Source organism: Leptosomus discolor, chromosome 1 (genome assembly GCF_034619465.1).
Source record: "Leptosomus discolor isolate bLepDis1 chromosome 1, bLepDis1.hap2, whole genome shotgun sequence".
In the NCBI taxonomy this organism is placed as follows: domain Eukaryota; kingdom Metazoa; phylum Chordata; class Aves; order Leptosomiformes; family Leptosomidae; genus Leptosomus; species Leptosomus discolor.
Genome location: NC_141391.1, coordinates 21353086 through 21379018, shown reverse-complemented (window position 1 = coordinate 21379018; position 25933 = coordinate 21353086). Strand labels below are relative to the sequence as shown.

The window sequence follows — 25933 nt, the reverse complement described above, 5'->3', positions numbered from 1 at the left end:
AATCCTGGGCCTATTTGGATATTTAAGCCTTAAGTAGAATTGTAAATACTTTACAAGGCTAATGCCATCTATACAAAGCATATTTCTAAAGCATTCACTACTGGCCTTTTAGTTTGTAGCTTGAACTGGGTGAACTCACTTAGTGAAATAAAATTTCACTGTGCAAAGACATCTAAGTTAGAGTTGAGGTCACAAAATAAGTGACCCTTCTTACTGCTACAAGAGCTTCAATGAAGATCAGGAAATTTCAAACACTCAGAATTGCTGAAGTTGTTCAGGTTACTATCCTTTTACTATAGACTGAAATGATAAATCTTTCCTAACAGAGCAGATATGCCGTACTGGGTACTTCTGCTCTACAGAAGTTACTAGTAAGTGAATCAATTTATTAGAACAGCCCTCACGCCTGAAGTTTTGCAGCACTAAGCTATATCACACGTGACTGGAAGATTTTCTAATAAAATAAATTTTCCTCTGTAAAAAGTAAACTGCATGGAACAAAACATTTAAGGATAGTGCAAGAAAGTGGACAAAAGTCTAACAGTTTAGACTGACTGGAAGCCCTGGGAACTTTGGCTTCCAAATCTCGATTCTTTGCAATGTGTCTGGCTGGCCACACAGAAATTCTGTTGGGTTTGGAAACAGCACTTTCCAACTTAATTTCAACATTTTAAAATTTTCTTCTACAGAAAATTTGTTGGCTTTTTGTTTGTGGTTTTTAAAATTTTTTTATTTTATTTTTCCCCATTGTGTTTTAGTGTACTCTGGGTCTTTTTTTTTTTTTTAGTTTGTTTTTTTTTGTTGTTGTTTGTTTTGTTTGGGTGGGGTTTTTTTTGGTGGTTTTTTTTTTGTTGGTTTTTTTTTTTTTTTTTTTTTGTAGGAGGATAAAAATGAGGGAAACACTCCTGATCAATTCTGTCTACTAACTGTAATACACATTTAGTGGTAACAAGCTACAATACTTCTATAGATACAGGCACAGAAATGAGAGGTACAGGCAACAGGAGTTAGTGAAACAAGCTGGGAATGTGTATGTAAAAAAAGGCTCTTCTCCAAACTAGGCAAAGAGAGCATTTTGGAACATGATTAAACTATGCAATGAATCTAAATTTGCTCTCCATTAAATAACATTTCAGAACTATTCTAACTAATTTTAGTGGTAACATCTCTGTTATAAAAGAAGGAAAAATCTGCCCACTCTTTGTTGGCAACTTTTTATTTTAGGAGGGGAGCCCAGTGTGTAAAGCAAATTCAGAACAGGAACAAAAGGAGTTGTTTGACTAAGTCATACCTGAATCTTTCCCCAATGGGTCAGAAGCATCACAGTTATCAAGGACAAGGAACTGAAAACATTTAGGTTTTCTAGGTTAACTCTCTTTGATCTATGATGAGTAAAAGAAACAAAATTGTAATAAAACTTTATAAGACATGAATAGCAATTCTCATCTCTCTGAAACACCTAGTCAATTTTGTTTCAGACTTCCTGAAGATAAGTTACACTACCATCAGGTCACATATGGAAAATATCAGACTGACTTACTACATTTTTACAAAAGTGTACATTTTGGTTATGAGATAATGGAAAGCTAATGTCTCTAATAAAACAGTACTGATATTTATAAGCTAGTGATGCCATTAGCTGCACCTAAATTAGCTGTCACTCCTTATGACTTTCACAAAAGGTTAATATAATATTCCAGCTGCTTTCTATCACATCCAACATGGCAGAGATTATGAGAGACACTGTAAGGTAAGCCCAAATCAGAAGAAAATACTGAAATAAGATGGACATATATGTTGGAACAGAACCAAATAATGAGAATGGTTTCACTTGTTATATACTTTCAGCTGACAGTTGCTTCGTGTGCATATAAGCAGCCTACTTTCAAAGGCTGCGTTGCATTAGTAATACAAAGCTTACTGTATAGAGCAACCAAATAAAAATTACAGAAAAACTTAATAGCTGGAAAAACATTATGTGGAGTCTGAGAGCTTTCAAATCACAAAATTCTGTAAACAGACAGAAGAAAGCGATACAAGTAAATTAAAATTCCACTATGCAAACAGAGAAACTAATGTGGAATTGAATGCCATCCAAAAATTACTCTCAAGTTAAAATTCTTTTTATGCATTTATGCTATTTATGTTTAAGGAAATAACGTAAAAAACTCCAGCAAAGCTGACAGTGGGAATTTTCTTTTACCACTACTGAAAGTATTTTACAGAATACATCTGTAGGCAGCAAGCTTCCTGCACCCTCCTTACTTTTAATCATATATTTTGTCACCCTACAATATTCCCCTGCAGACTGTAATTTCTAAGTTTTTTATATTCTTTGTTCTGAAGTATAGTCCTTGCATACCCCAAATACCCATTACACTCACATGAAAGTTTACAAAATCACAGATCCTAACCTTGTAAGTGCAAATAAGTAGATTTATACCAAATCTTATTCTTCCTATACTAGCTACTTTTGACACCAGGAAGAAGGAAATACTACCAGATTTTAACCCTTAAATAATGTTTCATTAGTGAAACAACACACCTTGTAGATTTAAAGAGTGAGACTCAGCTGCAATTTAGGACACTTAATTTAATGCTCAGAAAAACAATTTTGTAAACATACAGAAGCAAACTAATAAAAGAATCTACAGAAGGAAACTGTAAAGGGAGCCTTGCAATCAGTCTTAGTGGTGGTAGTCAAAGTCTTGCTGAAATTCCTTAAAGCAGCAAAATTTAAAGCAGCTAAGATATGGATGCCTCACATGAAAATGTAGTGTTTTCACTATAATCTGCCATCTGTAAGTTGTCTCAACAAGCTGTAGTCTTTACTTTTATTCCTCATCTTAGTAAAACCAGTTAATTTTCTGGTTTGAGGTATTCTTTGAAGCCACTGTCATTGAAATCAATATCTCAAAACACAGTTCATGACAAAAAAAAAAAGCAGCAATTTTAGACCTGAGTGCAGGTTTATTTCAAATGCGCAGGACGTTATAAGCAAGCTGTAGATACTTCCACTGCTGTGATTTATTCAAGAAAACATTTCTGCTTCACTGAAGCAAAGAATGCATTTGTTTCCTGGAACACGTAGAGGCTAGTTTCCCAAGCTCCACACAGGACCGCATCCCCCCTCTGTCGTGTCCCCTGCCCCAGCTTCCCATGTGCCTTGCTTTATGCCATGTAGACAAGCAGTAGTAGTCCTGGAGAAGGAAGAAAGAGTTTGGCTGGACATACTGTGCTATTATCATATTTGAAAAAAAGAAAAAGTGCAGATAATTAAAGAAGAAAAAAAAAAAGGACAAGGCTGTTCCTTTGGTAGAGGTTTGGCTGTAAAATGCTCTTGGTGCCTAAGTGTTCATTTCCTTGACTCTCACAATTTATTCCAATTTAATTGTACAGCCAAATTCTAGACTGAATTTGCACACAACAGTGGAACATCACTGACTGTAGATTGGTCCAGAAAGGAATAGTAATGTGGAAGTGCTAGGAACTATTTTTTTTAATACAGCTTGAAAAAGTTCAACATCACAGGTTCTTCTGCTTAGTAGAAAGCCTGTCCCGAGGCTAAAGGATTCTGGTGACTCTGATGCGTTTTGAAATGAACAATACAACATCACTTGTAGGAATAGCTGACAAAAGACATTAGAACCCACACTCCTTACCTTCTTTCAGTGATAAGAAGATAGCAGATTAAAATTAAAGCAACAGAATTATTTTATCAGCTTTGCTAAGTCAGACTAGCTGAAAACATAATGCTTGCTCAAAGAAAACAATGGTATCTTTGGAAAATCTGCTCCTTACCCCAGCCTTTCCCACATCTCTCTTTCACTTGTGCCACCACAAGTGTTCTGGGCTTAACAAACTCATTAGATTTAAAAATAACCTTAAGAAGGGAGTTATTTGAATTCTTTTTATATCATGGATAGATTCACACTCTACCTTACTGAAAAGTGTGGTAAGTAAGAGTTACCACACTTACTTGGTGGTGTTACTAAAACTAAAGAGTTTTAGTAACAGTTTACGTATAAACATTGGGACAGCACAACACTGGCCTGAGCATAGAGAGTGAGCTCTGCAAGCCTAAATTGGTGTTGAGAAAAAAGAATGATTGAATCATATCTACGTCACAGTTTCCCTGCTGAACAGATACCAGTTTGGGACAGTCTATGCTACCTTCCATTTCAGAAATCACATATTTTATCGGCTGTGTTTTCACTCTAGTTCCCAGCTGAAAGGACTCCTTTTCTGTCATTCAGCTGACAAAAAAAAAAAAAGTCTTCAGGTGAAAAAAGTATCTTCAGTTTACAAAGTGAACATAAATAGTAATTTTAAAAACATGCTTTCTTTTCTAAACTAATGTTTAGATGCTGACCTTATATATAAGACTGGTATTTACAGTTTATTTACCCAAACTAAGCAAATTAAAATATAACTATATCATTGTGTATTTAATTTTCTGACATCCTAAAAAACACACATAAGTCATTGTGTCCCCTTTAAAGTTTACACAAAGTTGATAGCAATTCTCTTGGCCTCCAATAGTCTCTTTACTTGTACATTATAGAATCCTTTCAACTTTACCTGTAGCAGTTCACAAACTCATTTTTTCATGAGTAAATATTTAAACCAGATCTGTTTTAAAATGTCTACAGAAAGAAAGAAGATAAAAGCAAGTATTTAGATTTATAGCTAACTGGGTAATAATCAACTGCTACTAGTGCTGAAAGAACTTCATCCATGTCTTGGCTTTAACATGAACCTTTAGTCCAGGTAGGGGGCTGTGAGCCTTTGTGTCCTTATGGTAATGTTCTTAAGCAAACAAAAGATTGCCACACACCCCATAGGACAATTAATTCATTGAAACAGGACATTTAAACTTTTCCTTTTAATCTGTAATACAAGAGCTGCACTAATATTTGACTTTCTGTTTCACAGTGGAAAGAAAGAAGGATAAGAAAAGCAGAGAATTAGAACTTAGTCCTCTGATCATTGAGAGCTTGCCCCATACACCTAATGGTCTGTCTCCATTTAACTTCAAGTAACACAGTCTTAAACACCTCAAAATATAGTCATTATTGAAATAAATTGAAATAAAAAAGCGAACATTTTCAGCATTAGGTAGAAAAAGCTTGCTTTCACACATCATTATTTATACTTCCTTGTGGAATCACATTTTTGACCTAATTCTTAAAACGGAGATATTTCCACCTATTTGATGTTAAGTAAAACTCAAGCACATTTCAGTTAATTTAGCTACTATTGTAGAATAACTTCCTAAGCTGCTCGGAGGCAAGCATGTACACTCTTCTAAACTGAGACAGCTTATGTTAGAGACCTGTAGAGCCAATATACAAATTCTGAACAAAAGCCTTCTGAAAACCACAGTAACATATGGTAATTGTACTTCATGGTAGGATTTCCATTATTTAAGATTTTAACAGTGAGTAAATAAAGAACATTTTAATGATTTCAAACTTCAGTATTGCTTCTGTAAAAGCTGGAAATACTTGACGACTCTCACAACTTGCCACCAGAAATATGAAAAGCAATTGTTAACACTTCAGTTATTCAGTCAAAGGCTTTGTCACAGCCATGAGATTAGGCAACAAAAAAGTCTCTAATCTGGATTTACCATTGCATCTTGTGCCAATGAAAATGCTCTTCTCCATGAGCTTGTCTGTTGCCCACTTAAAATTACTAGTAGCTTCCTAACAGTTCAATTTAGGATCCACACTTAGGCTCATTTACAAAAGCCAGATCACTGTAAAGTAAACTCTGAATTATTTCAGAGGACTTGGTAACCACTCTTTTGCCATCTTTTAAAAAAAATAATCAAAATCTGTGATTTTGGAAAAGATGGAAATATGCATGAGTCACCAACTACTGTCAAAGTGTGAAGAAAAGGGAGGTAATTTCTTCTTCCCTGTCTGCAATTGACCAGAGAGCAGAATTCATGTTTGAATACCATACTTTCTTAGAAGGGAATAAACATGAAAGAAGGAAAAATTGCATGAAATTAATTTATGAGTTAGAGATCCTAGACCAGAATAATACTGTTGCACTTTGGATTTCACTAAGTTTCTTTTTTTGTAGATAAAAAGAGAGTGAAAACAAACGAAGGGGATAATACTTAATTTGATCAACTGGGGGATTAAAAAAAATGTACATACAAAGTTGTCTGTTTGGGTTCAAACTCTGTCCAGAAATACCTTCTGCAACTCATTGAATTTGAAGTGATTTGCTCAGGTAAGCCAAGATGAGCATTTCACTCTTGGCATCAAACCCCAAAGTGCTTGCTATGAAGAACATATTTTCTCTAAACACTTTTAAGATATTATGTTGTCTATACTACCAAAAACTTGACAATTTTTGAGTTTACATTCTAGGCTTACGTTATACATGGGCAGGAGTTACTACTGTAAACATTAACTTATTCGATTTACTCTTTTTATAGAAATCTGATTTACTAGTTTTGAATGTTGCATGCTTTTAAAAAAAAATAATAAAAATTACTCTGATTCAGAGGTATGTAATGAAATTCTCTCAAACCATAAGAGAAATGCACAGGAAATCACATTTATAAAAACTTTTACTATTAAAGGCACTGAGAATCTGGTTTTGTAAGTTTATTTCCTAAAGGGCACTAAAATCAGGATGCAAGCAAAACAAGAAAGTTGTTTTTCAAATGAGCCAAAATATCTAAGCAATATATGAAATGCTGAAGAATCTTTATTTCATTCAATTTAATACAATATAAAACTATTTAAATTACTTTAATGCACAATAGCATATACTCAGTTATATTTTAATCTAACAGAACTGAAAGAAAGAATGTTTGCAAGAAAGTGTGTCCTTATTAAAGTAGCATGAAGTATTTCAGAAACTTGACAATTCATTCTTTCTATAAACAATTGTTTCTGTTTGGCACAGAGGAAAAAAATAACTTCACAGTTACAGAAAAACACAAGTAAACCCAAGATTATGTTGAATCAATTTTATTTTTCTTATTATAAAGCAGACAGCAATAAATGCCACAAGAATAGAATCACAGAATAGTCTGGGTTGGAAAGGACCTTTAAAGGTCCAACTCCCCTGCAGGGAGCAGGACATCTTTAGCTAGACCCACTTCTCAAACTTGTCCAGGTCCTTCTGGATGAGATCCCGTCCCTCAGGTACATCAACTGCACCACACAGCTTGGTGTCATCTGCAAACTTGCTGAGGGTGCACTCGATCCCACCGTCTGTATCATTGATGAAGACATTAAACAGCACTGGTCCCAATATAGACCACTGAGGGACACCACTCATCATTGATCTCTATCTGGACATCGAGCCGTTGACCATTACCCTCTGGATGTAGCCATCCAACCAATTCCTCACCCACCGAACAGTCCACCCATGAAATCCAATTTAGAGAGAAGGACATTGTGGGGGACCATGTCAAAGGCCTTACAGAAGTCCAGACAGACAACATCCATAGCTCGTCCCTTGTCCACTGATGTAGTCACTCCATCACAGAAGGCCACTAGGTTGGTCAGGCACGACTTGCCCTTGATGAAGCCATGCCGGCTGTCTCAAATCACCTCCCTGTCCTCCATGTGCCTTAGCAGAGCTTCTAGGAGGATCTGTTCCATGATCTTCCCAGGCACAGAGGTAAGGCAAACAGGTTGGTAGTCCCCAGGGTCCTCCTTTCTACCCTTTTTGAAAATGGGTGCAACGTTTCCATTTTTCCAGTCCCCAGGGACTTCACCTGACTGCCATGACTTCTCAAATATCATGGAGTGGCGTCCCTTCCAACCGCTAACATTCTGCGATTCTGTGATTCCATCAGGACTCTGGGATGCATCTCATCAGGTCTCATAGGCTTATGTATATTCAGATTCCTCAGGGGGTCACAAAATGATCTTCTCCTACAGTGGGAGGGACTTTGCTCCCCAAGTCCCCATCCTGTGGCCCATCCACTCGAGAGATGCAGGAAGACAGGTTGCCAGTGAAGACTGAGGCAAAAAAGTTGTTGAGTACCTCACCCTTCTCTCCTTATCCATTGTTACCAGCTTGCCAGTCTTGCTCATCAGGGGGTTACACTTTCTTTAACCTTTTCTGGTTGACATACCTGTAGAAGCCCTTCTTATCATTCTCTTCATCCCTTGCTAAGTTCAGCTCCAGCTCCACCTTGGCCTTCCTGACCCCACCCCTACACAACCAAGCAGCATCCCTATACTCTTCCCAGGATACCTGTCTCTGCTTCCACTGCCTGTGCATTTCCTTCTTGCCCTTTGGTTTGACCAGCAGGTCTCAACTCAGCCAGGCCAGTCTCTTGCCTTGCTTTCCCGATTTCTTACACCTGGGGATCGAGAGCTCTTGCACTCTATGGAAAGTGTCCTTAAAGATCTGCCAGCTCTATTCTGCACCCTTGTCTCTGAGGACGGATTCCCAGGGGGTCCTATTGACTAGCTCCTTGAAGAGTGGGAAATTTGCTTTCCTAAAATTCAGGCTCCTGACTTTACTCTTTGCCTGACCCATATCCCTCAGGACTTAGCTCCATCAGCAGCCCAGGCTGACTCCAATTTGACATCACCAATTAGCTCACTTGCACTGGTGACAATCAGGTCCAGTGTTGCATCCCCTCTAGTAGCGCTGTCTATTATCTGGCTTAGGAAGTTAACCTCAATGGTTCCAGAAGCCTCATGGATTGCCTGCAGCTCGCTGTGCTTCTTTTCCAGCAGATGTTGGGGTGGTTGAGGTCTCCCAGCAGGACAAGAGCCTGCAAACACAAAGCCTCCTGTAGCTGGAGTAAGAAGGCTTCATCCACAGGCTCCCCTTGATCAGGCAGCCTGTAGTAGACACCACCCACAAAGGTTCCCTTTGTTGCCTTGGTCTCTAGTACATACCCATAAGCTTTCAACCTGTTTGTGGCTGTTCCTCAGACAGCTCTTCACAAGCTATCCATTTCTTGATGTAGAGGGCAATGCATCCCCCCTCCTTCCTCACCTGTCTCTTCTGAACAGCCTGTAGCTATTGATAGCCATGCTCCAGTGACGGGATTCGTCCCACCAAGTTTCAGTAATGGCAACCACGTTGTAGTTTCCAGCAGCACCGTGGCTTCCAACTCCTCCTGTTTGTTGCCCATACTGTGTGCATTGGTGTAAAGGCACTTCATCTAGGCTGTGGGCCATGCCAGCTTCTTAGAGAAACACCACTTAATTGCTATGAGGGATTTCACTGGTGTTTCCCTGTTAGTTCACACTACCTCAGGAGCCCCTGGCTCATCTCCATAAAACTTCAAGTGCGCTGCAGTGTACCCAGCACACCTCAGAGCAACAGGCTGAGGGCCCTCGCTAGCACCCCCTCCCTCTAACCACGGTGCATCATCACACAGCTTGACACAGGCACCGTGACAATAATTCACTCCTTTTATTGAATTAAAAATTTGATGGGATGCAGATTATCAGTAATCTTGGAAGAAGTAGTAAAAAGGCAGAACAAAGAGGATGCAGAATAAAGAGGTTCTTTCCTTTTGAAGAAATTCTAATCCTCCCATTGGCCAAAGACAAACAAAGAAACTAGTTTCCTTCTTAGTGTATATAGTACTATAAAGATATTTATCTATATTGTTCTCTTTCACTGTAACCTCAGTACAAAAGTTATTTTAAAAGGTATCACCAAATTACCCCTTTGGAGTGTCAGGAAAGAATTCATACTTGCTGAGGCCTACCTGGTAGTAGATAGAGGGTCTAGGAAAGCTGCCTTTCTTTTGGCGTTAACACAAAACAGAAATGAAAATTAATATGACAACACCAGAGGTGGACTCAAGTCTCCCTAATCACGTGGTATAACAGGAATGTTTATCCTCAAGTGACTGGTCATATAAGGGAACTTTACAATGATAGTGCTGGACCTGCTGAAATGTATTAACAAAAGCATTTACTAACTAGAAAATGAGCCTTTAAGAGAATTCTTCATAACTGTGACTGTCACTTCTTGCCAAGCATCCAAATTAAAACAGAAAACATTCTAAAACAAAAATGTTAATCCCACTCCAACAGGAAGAAAAGAACACTTACAGTGAGGCTCATAGGGAGGAGGAGGATCACCACAAGGAACACACTCCATGTCTTGAAAGCCTCCAAGCTTAGTCTTCCTATAAAATCTAGAAGACAAAGGAACAAAAAAAACCAGTTAATTAAAACCAGTTATTTTTTCCTCACAAAATTAACCAGGTGTTTTAACAAAACCCTATATAACTGCAATCTATCAGGAAATAGAAGAAAATAAAAGTAAACAAAAGTACATTAGATAATAATCAACAGTACAGCAGTAGATCTAAAGTGAATTGAGGAAAAATTCTAAATCTGTTAGTCCAAATGTATAGTTACTAATCTTATACTCATATAAGAAATAAACAATTCTGGAAATTTCAGAAATCAATATCCTGTTTTCCACATAGACCACAACATACAAGACAAGTATGATGAACTTAGAAAATGCAAGCTTATTTACACATCTAAAAATAAAAAAGTGAACTGATTAATCTACATAACTCTAAGAGAAACAAGATATTACAAGGTAATTATCACCACTAACAGCACATAACGCACCAGACATCAGTGCTTTCTAGTTAAAATCTGTAAGATATCCTCTAGCTCAGAGAACAAAAAAAATTAAAACAGTCACTCAAATTGGTTCATTTATGTACCTGTACAGAAGGGCATCCTGCCCCCCCCCTCGAGTTTAGCATGCTGTGTGACAAATCTTGAGAAAATAAGATTATTCTGATTGTTTTGTGAATAGCAAAACAGTAAAAATGGTTTTTCAGAATTGTGTTTTAACAAACCAACAATCCTCCTCTGACCCTTCTCCAGGAAGATCTTCACTACCAAACAAAATCACAATGTGCATGGACTGTGAATGCAAATTAACTAAGTGACCACATGACTTCCAATCTACATTACCCAATTCTCCACTTTGTTTTTCTATTCTCGCTTAAACATATACTTTAAAAATTCTAGATAGCAAGCATTTCAAGGTATAAAAAAAAATTGATATTGTAAACAGAAGTATCAGTCAGATGGTTTAGGTAAGTAATAGCAATGGGAGGTCACAATCAGTAACAGGTGAAAAATAAAGTAAAAACCTAAAGCAAACAGCTACTCATTCCTAAAGAAATTAATGCAAAAACATTAAAAAAAAAAAGGCTGTCACACCCAAGGAGACATTTTATTCTAAAGACCCTTCAAGAACTTTACTACTGAGTCTATGTTTGAAGAGTTTACTGACTACAGTGATAGGCAGAAGCCTACATTTCTGAACCAGGGAACAAGTGTAGTATCAAATGAAAAAAAGGAACTTTAGAGTGTTACATTTCAAATTTGTATGCAAGTGTGACATCCTCTAAAGAACTTCTCTACAACAGCTCCCTAATCAAGTAGGTCTGTCTGCCTTTCAACCAGTCATTATTACTAAGCCAGAATCAATAGCTGTGGTCTGTTCAAGACGAGTACATGAATTAAATGTTTTCTGTAGTGGTAGTGGCACATTAAATAAAAGGTACTAACTCTACTGATGTGTAAATTACTAACACTGCAAATGCCATTAAAGTATGAAAACCGTATCAGCTAAAGCAAACAGCTTTTCAACTGGTCAAGAAACTCATGCTTTAACAGTGTGAACAGAAACAGATTCATAGGCTGTAAGACTGAAGGTGCCACTGTGATCATTTACTCTGAATGAAATGTGTTAATATTTGTTCTTAGTTGACATGCTCACTGTAGTGTTTTGAAGCCGAACAATATGGAACGGCATGTTGGAAACCCATGCAAAACAGAAATAAAGATGATTGCTGAGAGGTAAAACATTAGCTAAACCCTTTGGCTTGGCTGGCTATATCCTCCATTCACTTAGGTTGCGTCTAAACTGATGGACAGGCATGAGTGGTGGCATGTTCTGCAGATCTGTTCCCCAAAACATCCAGACCAGATGATCTGCGACTCCTCTACTCATGACTCCCTCCCTCCTCATGTTTCCAGCTTCGCTGCCAGTAAAAGCAGGTTGTGGCAACAACTCTTATTTTAACACATACTCAACATGCATATCTAGAATACATTCTAGACCAGAAAACTAAGAAGCATACCCAGGTCTCCCAGTTTAGATTTACCCTTAATTCATGTTTTATTCTGGCTTCTTTTTTGTTCCTTTCTCATCTTTCAAAATTTAGCTTATGTTGTTTACATAACAAGACAAAAAATTTCTCCCTGCTGACAGCCAACTAAGCCCTACAATACATATATATTAATATGCAGTAAGAGCATAAATCAATCTACCATGTGGCTGCAGGTAGTATCAAAAGTGGTTGTGAGTAACATCTAACACCTGGGGCTGCACCTTATCATACTGTAAACTAATATTAGTTACCAAAGCTTTACTAAGTGTTTTTAAATGAGAAGACCTCACTTATGGCTTGAGAGGAATGACTGTAGGAGCTTCAACAATGTTCAGGTATTTGATAGCTGGTATTAAAAAAAGTATACAAAAATAAATAAAATAAAATAGCTGAGAAATATATAGGAAATAAATGTATGAACTTTTAAGCATCTCTGGAATATATACCCTGAAAATACAAAGGCTGTTACAACTGCAGATCAGTTCTCATAACCTATTCCTATCAATTAAACTAGCAATCCATAATTCAAAAAAGCACCAGAAATGCCTTTTAACAAATTCATGGTAGGCATTTACAATAGTGGTACTTGGCCACAATGTAAAGAATAGCCTTTTGGAGATCTTAACATTTAATACTACAGAGAAGATCAGCAACAGAGATCTGGGATGACTGTACAACAAACTAAGCACAGGTCTTGGCTTATAACAGCAGTTTCAGTGTCTCCACACTGTTACAATTTGTTCCAAAACAATTCTTTCAGATCCATTTACGATTCTCAGCTGGGATCATGCTCTGTGAATTTACTGACATGATGAAGGAAATTCAGGAGCATGAACCACAGCCACTAATTTTGATCTAAAAATATACGTGTATGAGAATTATTAGACACTGACCTAAGGAGGGGAAAAAAGGCAAGCAAATAATGTGATCAGTCTTCAAGAAGGTAACTGTGTGTGTTTCCAAATGTTTAATTCTTTATGACAACGAAGTAAGTCATCGGTAACACTCAGTATTTTGAAGTATTTTGCTCAGGTGCTGCATAGACAATACTCTCACAGATCAGGTAGGTAATTATCAAACCATTTTTATAGATGAGATAATTACAACTGCAATTCTGAAATTACGTGCTCAGAGCATACAGTAAATTATCAGTCATAAGTAAATCTTACAGTCAAGATTAGAACCTAGGACCTTCATACATACATAAAGGATACAAACATTTATCCAGAAAACATGAACAAGCAAATGTTAACACAAACTAGTTTTGAATTTGTTCGAGTCTCATCTTCAGAAACGGACTTACCCTGGTAAACAGTCTCCACATAGTGCATTGCTGGTGGCAGAACAGTTGGCCTTCTGAAACCGGTTAACTAAAGCACAATCCAGACAAGGCTTGCACTTCTGAAAGCCCCAGTCTTCCTTGAATCTGTTTGGCCTGCATGTCATGCACTGTGCATCCTCCCCATATCCAAAGCCGCATTCCTGTAGGGATTAACAAGAAATAGCAAGCTATTCAGTTACTGAAAGCGTGAACAAGAAGAGAATGCTGGGATAAAATGAAGACCTAATGTAATTATTACTGAGAGTAGGTCTTTCTAGAGACAAAAGACATCCTTTCAGCAAGTTCAAATGTGTCTTCCACTGCTAATCATCTCCCTTACTTCTATAAGTAAAACTTAGTCATCCACTTTATTCATTAAACCACTGTGTATTTGAATGATAAAGGGCTTCAAGGACTCCCACAGTTTCATTATTACTAGCTTATGGCAGAATTATTGAGCTGTCTGTTTTTTAATTAGGTCAGTCATGTGAAAGTGCAGAAACTGGGACAAGTGAAGTATAAAGGCACTTACTCAGTTACAAAAACAGCAAAGGAGCACTTGGATATTAAGGTTCATAGCTAAGGTGAACAAAGTTAATTGCCGAAGAGAGCGCACTGATCTTCAAAGGCTTAGAACTTCTGTTACCAAATAAAACAGAGCTGGTTAATGACCATCAGCTAGGCACGAAACGTTGCTTAGCCACTAACAATTTCAGAAACTCAATCCGCTGCAGTTCTAACAGTTCTTAAACTGTTAGAAAAGTTTAAGAGGTCCACAGATCACAGGGAGACATGATATTTTACTATACAAGGAATATTGTTATGGTTGGTTATTTATCCCAGATTTAGCTGTTTAAAGACATTATTTCTACTCATTTGTAAAAGGACACCTACTAAAACTGACAGGCTGCAAAGAGAAACACTTCACCCAACAACATGTAATAGTTTGGGAACTGAATTCTACAAAATGATTATCAAGAACTATCAATCTATTTCATTTTTATGTCGCTATTTCTTAGACTTACCAAGTTACTAAGACCTACTATTCCCTCTTCTCACCTGAATATGCTATTAATGTTTTTGCAGTACTTTGGAGTTAGATTTGATGCATTAGTGACACACCACAAAATGGCAAGAGGGATACAACAAATTGGTGGAAAGGACTTATTGGGAAGGGAGTAGGTGGGAAATGCACAATGTGGGGATTTCATTCTCCACTATGTGGTCTCAGTGGAAGAATTGGGCATCTTCCCACTGGAAACAGGCAGGAAATCTTCAAGTGGGGCAACTTAAAAGAAGGTTTCCACCAGTTCCCTTCACAACACGTGCATGTTCGATACATGCAAATAATTTTTTTCAAAGTCACCCACCTAAGCAAGTCTGCTGCAGTAAAAAGCTTTGAACCTTACAAATGCACTCAAGGATTCTCCAAGGTTTTGCATTGAGATAGCATCTATGGAACGAGCTATGTGATGGGGTTGGCCAATATGTACTTCATAGTGCCCCTAATTTGCAACGATAAAGTAAAAATAAAGTACTTCAGATTAATTTTTACTGGACATTCTGAGAATTTTCAGTTTTCTTTTATGTTAAGAATATCTTTACTGTCCTCTGAAGAACAACAAGCACTCAAGAACACAGAAAATTATGATTTTAAGAAAGCAACTACAATGGACACTAAAACAGTCTTCTTCCTCTGTCTCTAGATCCAGGAATTTAAAAAAAAAATTAAAAAAATCAAACTTTTTTTTTTTTTAGCTGAAATGTGGTTTCTTACTATTGATTATTTAGATTAAGGAGCAGACAGACAAATCATTGTAGTTAGTAACAAAAAAGCATACTACAGTTTCATACACTGTACAGCATGCTCCTCCTGTGAGACAGTGACCCTAATAAAGCTGGTAGGCATGAGGGGATAAAAATACTTACTTCAGCCATAGAACATTCTCTACCATTTTATTTCAAACCTACCGGTTTCTGCTAGGAATCAATGCCAAAAGAATGGAGGTTCTAGCAGTTCTATTTCATGCTACCTATAAATATCTCAATAGGTTCTGTTTTACTCACAATTTCACTTATGCAATTCTAAGACTGTATACAAAGCTACACGATTACCACCAGGGACTGGAGCCAGTCTAACTTCTATTAGGAGACTTTTCTCTTCCTAAGTCTAAACAAACGTTTTCATTGAATCTCATTATTCCTTAACACATTCTTTCTAATATGTACCCTTTACTCTTTTGATTTAGATCATCCAAATAGTAGTGTTATAGGATACACTATATACATTAGTCAAACCATGTATATTCGGATCTGTCGATAAATCACTTTGAATCAGTCCCTCCCAAGTCCTAGTAAGCTTCCAAATACACGGCTTAAATTAACTTAATTATAAGTTTTCCTTTCCAGACTACCTTTGAAGTTTCTGATCAAAAACAAGCAAACACCAGGAAATAAAGTTAGAATTAAATGCTTTCAACTAGTTGTTTTTAGCTCTATCAGATCTGCTTTGCTATAGTTGGATGTATGGACACATCTTAGTGGTCCTTTGCAATGTGGAATGGTTTACTTTAAAGCTATAAAAATGGTGGATGTAATATAAAGAAATCTTCAGCCCAAGGAATTTACAGTCTCCAGTCTTTTCAAAGATGGCTTCTAAGTCCTTGCCAGGAATTCTGCAGATCTAATCCATAACAACTACAACTTTATGTATGTGCTTTTTATGTTCACATAATGTCTGAGGTAGCTAACTGCCTGGCAGGTGCAAATAAATATTTAAGCTTGTAAACCAGGCAGGACTTCAAACAGATCTGTAGTCATAATTAACCACATTCCCAAAACTGAAGGATATGATCTGGACAATGGATTCAAACCCTTTGAAATCTTGGACTTCATAATTTAGCAGTCCAGCAAAGATATAAACAATTGACTGTTCATCTTTCATCAATACATGTGCAAAACTGATGTGCACCAATTTTCTTTGTGCTGTATTTACGAAGTTGTCAAGTTATGTGGCTGATGAGATCTAAATAGTTCCCAACTCTCCTGATCCCTTCTATCCTCCCACTCATCTTTTTAAAAGAGGGCTCATCTCCTGTGGCAGTTCGCCTCAGGACTGCAGAAAAGAGAAATAAAATGTGCAACCTCAGTTAGCTAGATTTTAGAAAAACATTTTCCATTTTTGTGCCAGAAAAAATAAAAGAGAACTTTTAAATATACACTGTATTTTCCCTGTTGCGAAGCATACTGTGAAGAACACAGCCCACTCTTCCCTTGCCATGTGCCCTTTTCAATGCTACCAGGTAACATTAATGAAAATTTTATCTCAAATAAGACACATATAAGCTATGAAAACTCAAACACTAATTTAGAAAACTGAATTTAAATTAATTTTTTAGAAAATCCTAAAAATTCAAATGCATCTCTATTTTCTGGGTATTTATACAGCTTTCACTATCACAGTATTGTGACATCTCATTACCTTAAATGGATGTATCCCCAGAACAACTTTGTTCAGAAGTAGGTTTCACTAAGGTATCAAGTGAGATGACTGGTCAAGGCCACCTAGGAATCTGTAGCAAACTAGTTAACTAAACACATAACTTATTGTATGTTTTTAATACTTTTAGCTTGAAACTAATAGAGACATCTCAAAGTACCCCTTGGCAGTGTTAACATTTTCTTTCAGTATATACTACCCAAACACTGATTCAGAAAGAACAACCAAAAGCATAGCACACTATAAAGGGTAATGGAGTTGAATGCTATGTTTTTTCCCTAAAAGTTTAATGCAACACAAAGTAAAGGAACAGTAAATTAGATTTTAAGCATTCTTTCAATTAAAATAACCTCAAATTTAATTCAAAAAATGCTTTCAGGCATTATTATGATCATAATCTGCAAGTATATTTTAGAATTTGTTTCTAGTTCTACTGATTATCCACAACCTACATGAGTCCCTAGGCAGTACAGCACAGAGAAGTTCCACCTAGGCCGCGATGATTACAAGAATATTTGGGTATTCTCAAGAAAAAGCTTTCCAGTCATTAAGACAGTTTCAACTGATGTCAGGTCACAGAACAGATTGCAGCACTACACTGGTGCTGGTAGTTTTTAGTAATACCTTTGAGTATATGGCCTTGTTTTAGCTTCCAGAAGTACCTTAGGCTGTGGATCAGCCTTATCTAGAATACAATAGTCAGCTGTATCTATCAGCAGAAGTCCCTGAGCAGGACAGGCTGCAACAGTGTGCTGCAAACATTGATTTAGCTGCTGTGGCAAAGCACAAAGTTAGTGTCAGAAGAGTTTCATGCTAGTGAGTAAGATTTGACGTTCCTGCTCCAGCTTCCAGGAGACTGACCCAGAAACAGATGTTAGCCTCTCTCGAGCTGAGATATGGCAGCCTTCCTCACAAGCAGCTCACTTGCTTTGAAGAGTTACAGAGCGACTGCTAAACACGGTAGCAGCTGCTCTCAGTAACTTCACCAGGACAATACATCAGACATGGCACACCTCCTTTCATGTTTTGTACAAGGACTGCTACATTCAGGAGTAGCTTCAAACAGTACCTTCCTATTTAATTCACAATTCCTTTTCTGAGCCACATGCAGGTCTCCTTTTCCTTCATCATACAGCTGGTGCAAGGAAGCAACCTATGATATGTAGCGCCACTTTAGCAACCATCAGGCCACCTCGGTCCCACAGGCTCGCTGTAAAGCAGCAGTGTCTTGGTAATGGTGTTTATCATCATGTATTTGGTAGCAGTGCTGGCTTAAGCCACTCTCCATTTCACTGCTGCTTTTTCTTCCTTGCCCTTAACTGTACTGTTACAGCTGATTATGAGGCTGAGCTGTAGAGGACTGATCCAGGTTTTAAGTGATCAGTTCAGTGATCTGTTCCATAGTACACCCTAAAAATCTACTGTGACAGCACTAACTGCACAGGTAGGGCACCGTGGCAAGAACTTAACTATTGCCAAAACTATCATTTCAATGTTTCTGAACCACAACCTCAGATGTGACCTGTTGACAAAACAATCCAGAATTGCAGTTAAAGTTCTGAGATGCAATATAAGCTTGATAAGGCTGAGATATGGATTGTTTTTTCATATATAAATAAAAAAAATACATGGAAGCTATAGAGAGTTATAATTTTTTTTTTTTCTTTCTTAATAAAGCAAGTTACAGCTAAAGGACTGGAAGGACGCTCATTTCTGTACCGGAACATTTTCAGGAAAAAGCCAAAATCCAAACTATCCCAGTTTATTGTTGCTGCATTAGTTGTGATTTATAGAAATTTGAATCATATATAAGGTTTGATTTATACATAAACACATTACTGGTAAGATAGGACAAAAAAGACTATTACTATCAAGCCACACCAGTGACTATTCAGGCACTGGCAACTTGAAGTCACTTAAAGAATGAAAAAAACTAAACCATTTGCTTGATTACATGATGCTTTGTTTCCTACTAAATGAATGAGAAATGAAATAATGCTGAGCCACATGAAGCAAACCCTTCTGAATCAATACAATTATTTTAGTCTCCCATCCCCAAAAGAACCAAAACAGACAAAACACACCACCAAACAAAAAACCCACACACTCACAAGCAAGCTATTTCAGTGGTTCAAAGGCTTCACAAACATTAAGAAGGACATATGCTTATGAGAAGAAAAGGCTACACAGACTTTTTTTTTTTATTAACAAACAGAGGCAAGTAGAAGGAGAAGCTTTTGCTCCCTTCCCCCTTCCAGGCTGGCTTTCTTATAATGGGAATGATTGTTCTCACTGTAAAACATTTCTTTTTATATAGAGACGAAACCTCACTCCTGATACAACTTGTACCTGTTGCCCCTTGTCTTGGCCCTGTGGTGCCTTGTGCAGAGAGGGTCTCCATTCTCCTGCTCCACTCTGTGGCCTCTGTTCTAGCAAAAAGTTCCTGCATTACCATGGACAAGTTTATTTCTGTGCTAGCGTCTCATGTATACAATAAGAAAAAGCAACAGCTTTTCCCTAATTTAGAAAGGTATTATGAAATGCTCACATAGCAACAAATGTCATATAAATAAGTTAATAGCTGTAAAAATAAGTCAATATACACACACATACATATGTGTGTATATACACACACATGTTTATACACACACCCACTCTGTACAGGTGGTATTTTGCCCTGCACATTTCTCTATACTGTTAATGCAAATCTGTGGTACATCTAAGTGTATCTGGCAACATGGGAACAGACTGGACAGTCACACGGGACCTGATCTGACTAGGCTTTAACCATACCTTAAGTCACCTGTGCAGGCTGTGTTAAGATTCTTAAGTCTGATCTTCAGGTGACACTGTGTCTTCCCTTAAGTGTAAGTGTTGACTTAACTGGGTTTTGTAAATCCAGAATAAAAATCCCATTGAAGTTTAAAAAAAATCCAGACACCACAGTTAGGTAACAATATATCGGTTTTGATTTCTGTAACGTCACGTACTCTGTTTAACAAAGGCAAAAGGAAGAAAGTACATACACAAGTGTACTTATGCTCTAAACTGGTTGCTGATCAACTCGGTAGCAACGTATTCTCCCCCTCTACTCCGCTTTGGTAAGACCCCATCCACAGTACTGCATTCAGCCCTGGAGCCCCAGCACAAGACAGGCATGGACCTGCTTAAGCAGGTCCAGAGGATGGCCACAAAGATGATCAGAGGGCTGGAGCACCTCCCTTATGAGGATAGGCTGAGAGAGTAGGGGTTGTTCAGCCTGAAGAAGAGAAGGCTCCGGGGAGACCTTACAGCAGCCTCCCAGTGCTTAAAGGGGGCCTACAGGAAAGGTGGGGAGGGACTCTTTGTCAGGGAGTGCAGTGACAGGACGAGGGGTAACAGTTTCAAACTGAAAGAGGGGAGATTCAGATTAGACATTAGGAAGAAGTTCCTCACTGTGAGGGTGGTGAGACACTGGCAGAGGTACCCTAAGGAAGATGTGGCTGCCCCCTCCTTGGCAGTGTTCAAGGCCAGGCTGGATGGGGCTTTGAGCAACCTGGTCTGGTGGAAGGTGTCCCTGCCCATGGCAGGGGGGTTGGACTGGATGATCTTTGAGGTCCCTTCCAACCCAAACCATTCTGTGATTTAAGTCACAGTATCCATTGTACCACTGTATTTTTCTTAATTTTTACCTTAAGAACCCCAGTTTTCCTTTCGTAGTGTTTAGCCTACTAGCTGTACTTGCCTTTTGAAAGGAACACATTTCACTTTTTGTATAGTCAGGAATAACAAGAAAGAAATCTACAGATTTAGATGGTAACTAAGATGAAGTAGTTTCTCATAAATAAGAGTGAAGCAAGGGCTCTACAGTCCATGATGTTGGGCCTGTCTACTTCAGGCTACTCAGCAGTAGAAGTTCTACCTGAAGTGAGTTTTGAGGGAAGGAAATAGGGACATATGTTTACATCAAAAATTCACACAGTCCACTGTTGCATGATCCAATAGCTGGCCTTTTGTATTCAACAATATAGGCTGAGGTTTTTGTTACTAACATAAAAAACCCTGTCAGTCAATTGCTTAAAACACTTTGGGAGGAACCAAGCCAAAAAACCCACCGATAGCATTGTATTTTATTATATACTTAGACATACAGTCATGCTCACACATTCAGCAGTATCTCTAGTTTTATTCATCAGCTCTAAATATTTGATAGGAAAACACATTATTTATTAAGAAATGGTTATTAAACTACAACATAATTACACTACTGCTTTCTCTTACGTAAAAAAACCCAAGCAAACAAAACTCCCCCTGTGCGGCAAATTACTTCAAGTATATCATTAAATCCCTTTTCCCCTTGCGTTCTGACCTTTGACTGACATGCTTTGTTGCTTCAAGCTGTAGTTCTGCAAGAGTACTTCCAACTGCATTTCAGTAACAGCCACAGCATCACATCCTTCACTATGATTCACTGAAAATTGTATCTCTGTTTATAAAGGAAATTATGCTTCCACTGACATTTAGGTTTGAGCAAAATCTGTTTATTTATTTCAGTTCTAGCGTAGTAGCAAAAAAATAGTATTTGAAAGCCTATTCACATCTAGGAGAAGTGACTGCTTACACACTGAAATGAATTAAGCATTCATATTTTCAGAAAAACTAGTCCTAAGGATCAGGACTATCAGACTGCAAACAAAAAATAGTTAAAGTGAAAACATAACTTGAATAGTTATTGCAAACTATAACCTTCCTATTTTAGTTTAGTATTTTTTTAATAAATTGAAAGTGTAATTACTGAGGACGTTAGTTTTTATTTGCTAACTAGATAAGTATGCTACATCAATGCATATAATACTGCTTTAGTAGGACCACTGTTATAAAGTGCCATATTTACAAGTGCCTTTATAAATTAAAACACCCCCCAGAACCTTTCATTCCTCAAATTAAAGGCCAACCTGAAAAAAACAAAACAGCCGAACAAAACCACATCCGTACCATTAGTCATCTCCAAATCTCTGCAACAGCGTTGTTTGTATGACTAAACCTTAACTAATACTACCTAACATTAGAAAGCAATCCTCACTAAAGCGTGAAACTAAATATTTCTCTTAATGCACTGAACACTAGCTACAGTGGTGTGGAGAGAAAGGGAAAATGTGTCACTCAATTTCAGTAAATCTCTTCCAACTACCCACAAACCACAATGCTTAACTTGTGCTTTTTTTCAGATCTGAATATAGTAAGAAATACAAAGCCACAAACTGAAAGCTTCTTTTTCCCTGTTGTTTAAACACACATACACACCAGACTTAGTCATGTTTCATGTTAAAAAAATTTAAAAAATAACATTTCAAATTCCTCCTTGGATCTACATAACATACTTGCCTATAAAAGCAACCCTGAAATTTAAATTTCACTTCTCCTAAAAACACCCTAAATTCTACCTTTATCTTCCTTTTTACATTATCAGTAAGAGCATAAAACAGAGTTTGCCCTTCCATACGCAAAGGCATTGGGCAGGGCAGCTCTCTCTCTCCCTTGCTTTATGGCCCCACCTATCAGGTATTGATCAGACTGCACAGTTATGTCTGGGCCACAATGTCACACACTAACAACAGGCAAGATGTAGGTGTAGTAGCTGGACACTGAAGAAAAAGTCTTATGCTTATGCATGAGACTTGACAAGTCTGCTCACCCTTCCTGATACCAGCTTGCACTCTTTTTTTGCCTGACCATCTTCACACCGCTAGCGTGACACACATGCTCCCCCAAAACATCCAGTCTCCCCATGAGGCACAACTCATTGTTATCTCGCCCACCTCCAGTGATCAAGTTAGCGAATCCCACCACGTCCCTCTGTCCTGTCTCAGCTATCTCTTCCTTCATTGTTCCCTATCCTTGCTCATACACAGCACCTACTTTCTCTGCACTGAAAGCAACTGAGATCTCCTTCATGACTTGCATTCAGACTTGGAATTTTGATGGAAATGTTGCCAAGTTAGCTTTCTAGTTCTATGGAATCCCAGTCATCATTCATCACCATTGATTAATTTCTACACTCCTAAAAACCCTGCCAATTCCAAAACTTCTACGAGGATTTTCTTGTGGAAGAGATGCAGTTGTTCTAAAAGAAAAACATTTACCTAAGACTCACCATAACAATCTTTCCTTCTCTTTCTCACCTCCTTCTCAATCTTTCCACCATAACAAGGACTTCTTACGTGCTTTCTACATGTTACCATGTATTTTTCTGGTCTCAACCTTCTCAATTACTTACTTACTCGTAAAGATACGGATTAGATTTACAGCATTTTTAGTAAGCTGTAAAACAAAGAAATTGAGCCTCACTTGAATCTAGCTTCCCAACACCAAGTGCTCCAACCACCAATCAAGTGAAAACAGAGCAACCACCTATCTCCCAGCTGCTCTAAGGAAATAACTCAGTTCTGACTTGAATCCTATTCTGTATTTCTGTTATTATTATTACAAACCTTTCTGTTATTTTTATTACAAACCTTTCTGTTAAGACATGTTGTTATATAGAAAATATTTAAACATTGTCTGTAGTGGCAGTTTCACCTAAAATTCAGAATGGACTCTGAATCAGCATTGTAAAAATCAAGCCCTCCCCTGTTTCAGTTGTCTGTACCAATCACTAGCTTGAAATTAATTTCTCATACTCTCCTCCACATAGTGAGGTTATTCAGTCTTAATTCCCTGTAGGTTTTTTCCCCTGCTTTGTAGACTAGCTCAGCTTTAAAAAAAATCATTTTAATTTGAGAGCCCATACCCAGTTCCTCTAATGGTACTGCCTACTTTATCAATGGCATCATCATTTTCTGATCTGAGCATTTTATATAAAGAGAACCAGAAAACATGGTACTTGCAAAACTGTAAAACATTCAAATACCAAAAAAAAAAAAAAATTTCCACATAAGTACAGATACCTATTATTTTAGCCATATATGTAAATGTACTTGTTGGAAACAAAATAAATTCAGGAAAGCATGATTTACTTACCTTTGAGAGTTCCATTCCAGGTCCACACTGCTTGCAGAGGATACAGTTTCCATTGTGGTCCCTAAATTCTTGCTCTCTGCAATCTCCAGTCTCACAAATTACCCTACTTAGCTTAAAAAAAAAAGTAAACTCACCAAAATATAGAATTACTTCATGATTAACATCTAATTCTAGTTTATATAAACTCTAAATCTGAGAAATAAATTAATGTTTCTATCTTAAAAATAACTTTCTGCATTATAAAAAACTTTAAATATGGCAATGAAAATGAATCATCTAACTCTAAATATGGGTAAGTGGCCAAAATTTCAAAGATTCCCAGTGACATATAATAATTTTACGATTTTTAGAAGACCTACTTGATGTTTGGCATCTGTGGAATGTTAAAACACTTAATTGTTTGAACATGAGTTTCAAGTTCCCCACCTTAACATTAGAAAAAATGCACATGACCATTTACTAAAGCTACAACTTTCATAATGGTAAGCTATGTCACATCACATTATATTGCTGTGTTTCATTTATTTGTGATTTTTAGTTTTTCTAATGATGCTACTACAACTGAATAATAAGCTAAAATCTATTCCTTTAAACATAAATATTTAGAGATTTCAAAAGGTCACCCAACCTTTTGGAAACCTAAAAAATCCAAAACAACCAAACTTGTATGAATACTAATTTATTCTAGATTTCACTATCACTTTATATTTAATGGGCCAAATGAGAGAGAACCCAATTTCTTCTTTCAAAGGCATTTAAGCACATTATCTGACCAAACCAGAAACTAAGGTTATGAGAAATACTGTAAGCAGTAATATCAGCCATGCAAAGTCTCAGTATAATCACTGGAATCCTACCCAGGAACATCAGCAAACCCTGTGAGCTCCCTCAATAGAATTTTAAATTAAATGCCTGCATAAAGGCTTTCATTACAGAAAGTGCTCTCCATGATTACTACTAAATTCTTACTTTGTGAATTCGTCTTTTCAGAAAGACCAAAGCCTTTCGATAGCTATGAAGTGTTAATTACCCTTAGTTCTAGAGCTTGTCTCTGCAAGTCAGAGTTGAAGTACACTTAGTAGGCAATGTAATTGTGTGCTATGCTGTGTTCTGTTGATAAATTGGATATTACAAACTCCTAAACTATATATATCACATACTGTACTAAGACACGGTCACTGCAAATTGCCTAGAATTCCTGCCATCTCTCTGAAGGGGTTTCACCTTTGCAGCACTATATTCACCTATATTTTCTGTCTTAGTCCAGTTCGCCTTCCACAAAGCGGCTCACATGGTAAATTTTTTTTAATTGCATGTGAGGAGTAGCAAGAAATTATACAAATCAGTAGACCAGGCTCACTTCTAAATTGACAGAAGTCTGTATGTAATTGTCCGTGCGCATATGTTTAAGACTCTTCGTGTTAGCAGTAATGTGTAAAGCAAAAGACATCATTCCTGTGACCAATGTAATTTTTTTCAACATCCATGCTGGGGAAGAAAAACTATTAATTTTTAACTTACCAGATATGCTAGTAAAATTATGAGCATCTTCAGTTTATCCTCTCCTTGTAATCTTTTAGCATCCATTTCTTACAATTAAACTTTTATCCCTAAGGAAAAAAAAAAGAAAAAAAAAGAAAAAGAAAAAATCATTATATTACACAATGTTGTTTAAATTGCAAAACTCATATGTCCATAGTACTTCATGTCCTTCAGCACGTCAAAATATATTATCTGTTAATGCCACTAAAATATTTCAGATGGATTGCTGGAAGCTAAACAACAAACATATGCTTTAAAAATCACTTTGTTTTTTAGAAGACAAGTCAATATACACAAAGTTTCTACAGCCTTAATTCTCAAAAGAAGAAGAGAGTGCTATCAGTCTAGATTAGAGATCGTCAACATTTGTAAATCTAACAGCCCTAATACATCTTTCTTGCTTGTTAGATGC

General features: G+C 37.2%; 1 protein-coding gene across 1 annotated transcript in view; it reads right to left on the bottom strand.

Moving 5' to 3' along the window:
• TNFRSF19 (TNF receptor superfamily member 19) overlaps positions 1–25566 on the bottom strand; it is a 47920-nt gene extending 22354 nt beyond the window's left edge. Inside the window, exons 1-4 of the mRNA XM_009950372.2 lie at positions 25501–25566; positions 23980–24090; positions 13464–13642; positions 10065–10150 (exon numbers count right to left, since the gene is read on the bottom strand). Coding sequence (XP_009948674.2) covers positions 10065–10150; positions 13464–13642; positions 23980–24090; positions 25501–25566 — 442 coding nt within the window. The remainder of the gene's footprint in view (positions 1–10064; positions 10151–13463; positions 13643–23979; positions 24091–25500) is intronic.
• Positions 25567–25933: the final 367 nt, after the last annotated feature.